The 6,193-nt window shown below is 27.5% G+C and overlaps 1 protein-coding gene across 1 annotated transcript; it reads right to left on the reverse strand.

Moving 5' to 3' along the window:
- Positions 1 to 354: 354 nt before the first annotated feature.
- Positions 355 to 5,787, reverse strand: LOC128961528 (protein dissatisfaction-like). The gene is made up of 6 exons (XM_054307775.1): positions 5,778 to 5,787; positions 5,550 to 5,630; positions 5,179 to 5,340; positions 1,022 to 1,917; positions 708 to 966; positions 355 to 605 (listed from the first exon to the last, which is right to left on the reverse strand). Exons 1-6 carry the CDS (start codon positions 5,785 to 5,787, stop codon positions 355 to 357), a joined length of 1,659 nt encoding a protein of 552 aa, XP_054163750.1.
- Positions 5,788 to 6,193: the final 406 nt, after the last annotated feature.

Consider the following 6,193-nt stretch of genomic DNA (forward strand, 5'->3'; position numbering starts at 1 on the left):
CATAAACTAATATATGAGATTAAAGCAAAAATACAATTATACATATTAGACATTTTTAGACATTAATTTACATAAAAATTATTGATACTTTTTAGTTGAGTATTCAAGTTATATACTGTATAAACTGATTGTACGAAAATTGACGCTTCACTCACATAATTCTATTTAAATATATAGTAATTTATATTTTTATTTACTATTATAAATTATACGAATATTCTATAATAATAATAGTAAATTAATAATCAATAATTTTTTTTAAAGAATTTATGTTAATAATATTAAATAAAGTATTATTTAGTATTTAATAGTAATTAAAACTTTTATAATTATTGATTTTATAATTACTGGTAATTATTCAAATTTTTCCATGTGATACATATCTCCCAATAACTTTTCAACTGGTATTTCTCCGATAGTTTCTTTGAAAAACAATTTTTCCACATTATTAGCAGCAATAGCCCGCAAACACGGAATCAATAGTAATAATCGGCCAAATCTGGTGGGTTGTCGCGGGTACTTATGTCTGACATAATCACCGAGTATGCACTGGGCCTGATCCTGGAGCATCTCAACCGGTTGAACATCACACAGACCTATAGTTTCTATTATAAATGGAGATCAATAAAAAGATACTAATAATTAGTTTATAATTATTATAATATTATATAAAAAACTTGTGTATAAATTGATTATATGATTAATACCTGGTTTGAAAAGTACAATAGCTTTAAGACAACTACATTCAGTACCATCCGGTGATAGTTGTCTGAATCGTCTCATAATTTCCTGTATGTATTGGATATCTGCTGACATATTTGGAGTGTCATTAGACTTGAAATTAGTGATAGCACGAGACAAATAAGTAGGCGCTCCTGGCATTGGTGACACCAAATCAAGTGTGACCGACCATTGGGCCATATTTAACAAAAATAAGTCTTTCCACGAATCTTCTAATAATGTTATCTATAATAAAAAATTGTTAAATTGTGTTTTTACAAAAATGAGCACCTACACTTACCTGATCATTTTTTGATAATGTCCTATACGTTGGCAGACACTTAACCCAACGGATTACCATAAATAGCAAGCGAGCGGTCACTTCATGTACAGAATCCCAGTGAGGACTACTATTGGTGGATAAATGTGCCAATGGTTTAGGAAATGGTAGATTATTAAAAGTACAGTTTCTTGGAATTGATCTATTATCAGTTTCAGGTGTTTGAGTACCATTTGATCCACTACCAGTTGATGATGGAGTAGTTGACTGAGACGGCTGTGTCGTTGTTGTGGTGTTGAGTGTTGTCGGGAAAATAGTATGAGAATTGGAAGCACTCGATAGGAATGACGGAAAAAATAAAGGGTTTGGTTGGGGTGTCATATCTTCAAAGATACTCCTTATGCCAAATGGCATGTTTGCTGAAGAACTGTGCAAATGACTAATAACAGCACCGCTTCTAATGCTATTCCAAATCAATTCCTGAGATTTCTCTGCATTCAAAAGCATTTGCAACAGTCCCGGGGGTGCAGTTGTATTACTACTATCATAAAAGGGATTACCAGTGCTTCCCAATCCACTATTAATCAACGACCCGATTGGTGTACACGTGTCAGGTTTATTAGCACTGTTAGAGAACAACCCACTGAGCAGTTCCTGTCTATTCTCAGTAGTTTGTGATATAAGTGGTGGTATTTTACTCATTATGTGAGAAACTGGTGGTTGATGTGATGTTATATGGTGTGTGTGACCACTATTGCTATGTTGGTGTTGGTGGTGATGGTGTCTCTCTAATACAGCAATTGTTTTATTGAAAGGCGAAGTCAATGCAGAAATGGTGTTTTGATGATTATGTAATGTTTTCAAATCGTTGTGATCCCTAAACTTTGGTTTTCGCGGACCTCTTTCGTGTTGAACGGCTTAACATTTAGTAAAACATATTATTATAATCATATTATACAATAATATCTAATTTATAGTTGTAATTATCAGAACATTAAATTAAATTTGTTATAAAAAGAAATTAATTAATATTTTTTCTATTTATTTACATTATGTAATTAAATATTATATCTATTAAATACTGCTTATAATGAAAAATTAATTTATTTTGTAAATTTAAAAAATATGTCTATTATCTTTTATCTAATAGATAAGTCAAATAACTTGAATTGCATACTTAATAATTGTATTATTATAGTATTTTATTATATTATTGTATTTTTATGGTTTACAGTAATTTGATATAATTGTATTAATTTACTGTAATTATTACTTATAGTTTATACATTATTAAAAAATAATATATTATTAAAATTAACAATATTAGTAAATGAATGAGTGATATTCATGCTTTAAGTCACATTTGTAAGTATAGCATATTTACTGTACAATTAATGTTTTAGTAGTTATTGTAGTCATAGCCTGTGAGACACCGGAGCTAAAGATATGCCGCGCCTTTAACTCAGTTATGCACAGCATTGCCATTGAGTATCATTTAAGGCGCTCTTCTCATTGGCTTTTTATAGGCAATGCATTTGATGTAAAAATCAATTGCTTTTTTAGATAGGATTCATCGCTACTGTATATAATACTGTTTATCTGATATATAATTAACTATATGTTTACTTAAATGTCAAATTCAATTATCATTATATGGTATATTCAAAACATAGATTATATTATGATATAAATAAGGTAAGTGTTTTAATATTTAAAGTAATACTCTAATCAAATAAAATATGATATCAAACAAATCTTTTTACAAAAATTCGTTTTGTTTCTAAGCAACAAATCTTTAATAAGTGTTTTACTTTTATGTGCAAAAAGTCTGTCATAAATGTGATAATTTAAGTGGGCTTTTATGATATATATTCATACAGCGAGAGACAGTGAGTGAGTGAGTGAGTGAGTGAGTGAGTGAGTGAGTGAGTGAGAGAGAGAGAGAGAGAGAGAGAGAGAGAGAGAGAGAGAGAGAGAGCTGTAGTTATAGCGATTGACAAGAGAGTAAAATTATAAGGCGATCATAACATCATATAAATTGAGAACTCAATGGATTAAATGTTAGCTTAACTGTTACTCAAACCATTTATTAGTGTAAATACTAGAGGTATAGAGTGTGAGCCAAGTGCTACTTAACCATATAGATAGCAAAAGGCCGAGATTTACTATTTTTGATGTCGATTCACACATATGTATAATCGTGTTATATATTTATGTTATATAAGTTTTAGATAAACATTGGAGACAAAAAAATAAATAAAATAAATGCGTTTTTAATGATTACTGAAATTGAGTATTATATAAGCAAAACAGCGATAAACTGTTGTATAGACCAAATGATAGCTAACAATATTATACAGACCTTACAGTGTTGTACAGTGCCATACAATGTCATACAGTTTTATACAACAATCAAACAACTAAGCGATGGTTCGGTCAACAAATCTTAAAGCCTGTGCTTTCATCTCATCTCTTATTTCTGTATCAATGTTTGTAATATGACGTTAGGTTACAATTCAAGTGCATAACATCTATGTCTAACTACCTAACTATATGGCTTAACGGCACCCAAACAGACATCCAATATCTAAGTACTCATTTCACATAACATAACAGATATATACATTTAAAAATATTGTTGCACTTATGTTACAGTTCCCAGACATCCTATTCTCTCTGACTGTAGTCCCGTATTGTTAGCGTTCAGTTCACGATATCAAACACTTCATCCATACAAATGTTTTACTAAAATATTGTCCTCACTATATATATATACAGTATATATATATATATATGGTATATGAGGGCATCAGTCAATTGTATTACATATATTATGTACACAAAACTCTTTTGTCTATTAAAACATCAAAATGTTATAATAAGACAGACAAATACTATGTTTGATTTATTGATAATAACATATTTAATATATCCGTTATACAGTATTTTTTGTTATTTATTTAAACAAAATTGCTATTTTTATAAAATTAAGTTTATAAATTTTATATAATATGACTAATAATTTTGAATAAATTAAAATATAATTAAAAATATAAACTTTGTACTTTTAACAATAAAAATAATTTTATTAAATTATAATTAATTTTTAAAATTACAAATTAAAATAATAACTTTAGTGACAATTTACAAATAATTAAATAAAATAAAGTAATTACGTTATCTGTTGCTTATTTAACTTAATTTTAAAAATTGATATAAAGTTTTAGTCAGTTATTTTAAACTAAAAAATAATTATTTAATAACTAATTTCTTGTTAATAAAATTGTTTATTTTGAAGCTAATATATTTTTTAAACTTACTAAAATTATTCAATTTTAATAAAAATAAACTAAAATTACTGAGAGTTAGAAATTATATAATATTATAAAAAATTAATAAATTGTCTTTTAAAAATTTTATCTATACAAAAAAGCAATATATTTTAATGTATAAAACATTTAACTATATAAGTTATTTTAATTGTATTATAAAATGTACAGTTAACATCGAAATGTTATATAACCTCAGGCATTAAAATAACATTTTTTTTACATACACACACACACACATACACACACACATACAGATACACACACACACATACACACACACATACACACACACATACAGATACACACACACATACAGATACACACACACATACACACACACATACACACACACATACACACACACACACATACACACACACACACACACACACACACACACACACACACAATACTATCTAAAACACTATTATTATTCACTTTTCTAAAAGCATTAAAAATACCAATTTTTATGCCAATGTTATTCAAACTCCCGGTGCTCTAATCAAAAACACTATTATTTACGGCTTACAGACTTATTGCAGCCGCGAATTTTCACATGAGATGCATATTGTTATATATTGTAGTTTATTATAGATTTTCATACACTATAAAAATAATTTTGCATTTACTATATTCAAGTCTTTAATATTCTATACTAAATGATGTACAAAAAATATTTATGCATACAGTATAAAGTTGTATACTTTAAATAGCAAAACAATACATAGATTTATATATATATATATATATATATATATAAATTAAAAAATATATAAAAGTATAGTTTATATGATATTAAAGTACAATTAAAGAATAATAATAACAATATAATATATAGATTCATACCGTCCTTATTCATAGACGCTTCAAAACACTTTTTGAGCCGACAGGCCCTGCATTGGTTGCGATGTGTTTTGTCAACCGGACACTTGCCGTTTAGATCTGCCTGTGCTTTGCACGTATAGATGCGATTGCGATGAATGCTTCTCTTAAAAAATCCCGAACAACCTATAATAACAGCAGTTTTATTAGTTTTAATAATTTTTTTACTATTTTGAAATCATAATAATCTTTGCTAATCAAAATTTTACTAATTTTACAATTAAAATTAAAATTATGAGAATCACATCAATATAAGAAATAATTATATTGATATACTATAGTTAAACTATGATATGGACAAAAATAATATAATCCCAGCAAAACATGATGCTTACCGTCACAACTATAAATGCCGTAGTGTTTGCCAGAACTGCGATCCCCGCATACCCGGCACGGAATGTCTAATAAACGATCGCCTATATTGTTGGCACAGTTAGGTATATATCTTATTAAATCTTTTAATCTGAATATTATTATAGTTTTTACTACTCTATAGTAAACAACATGTTTTTAAAGATCATATTTACATGAGTTTTTCATCAATTAAAATAAAAATTACTTACGTTTTTCCATAAGATTGCGGATAAATATATTTATTAACTAATTGGGTAATAACATTGTCACCCAATTCTTTGTTTATTTTTTTAATTCAAATTTATTTATTTAATTTTAATGTTAACAATATAGCCAATTAGTATGATTACAGGGAATTTAGATAATTTAACGATGAATATCACTAATTACAATCAATGAGTGAATTGTAACATAAAAACAAAAAAAAGTGTGAAATCAGACAATATTTGAAAACTTTAAAAGTTGAATGTTATAAACGAAGTGACGTTTATATTTAGTAATTTTTAGTTGGATGAGAGGTCACATCAAATTTACACAAACATTCATACACTCACCGCAAAACATATATAAAATAGTTGATTGTCTATAGTTTTTAGTAGATTTGCACATCCCAGTGCTCCTCACT

This window comes from Oppia nitens, unplaced genomic scaffold (assembly GCF_028296485.1).
Source record: "Oppia nitens isolate AA-2021 unplaced genomic scaffold, nextdenovo-longstitch-racon4-pilon3 scaffold5_pilon_pilon_pilon, whole genome shotgun sequence".
Taxonomy (NCBI): domain Eukaryota; kingdom Metazoa; phylum Arthropoda; class Arachnida; order Sarcoptiformes; family Oppiidae; genus Oppia; species Oppia nitens.

Bases quoted from the DNA above. Each gene is read 5' to 3' on its own strand.
- LOC128961528 (XM_054307775.1), bottom strand. The intron at 5,341-5,549 runs GTAAGCATCATG...CTGTTATTATAG, and splicing joins CGGCATTTATAGTTGTGACG to GTTGTTCGGGATTTTTTAAG. The intron at 1,918-5,178 runs GTATGAATCTAT...CTAAATGTTAAG, and splicing joins AGCGTCTATGAATAAGGACG to CCGTTCAACACGAAAGAGGT.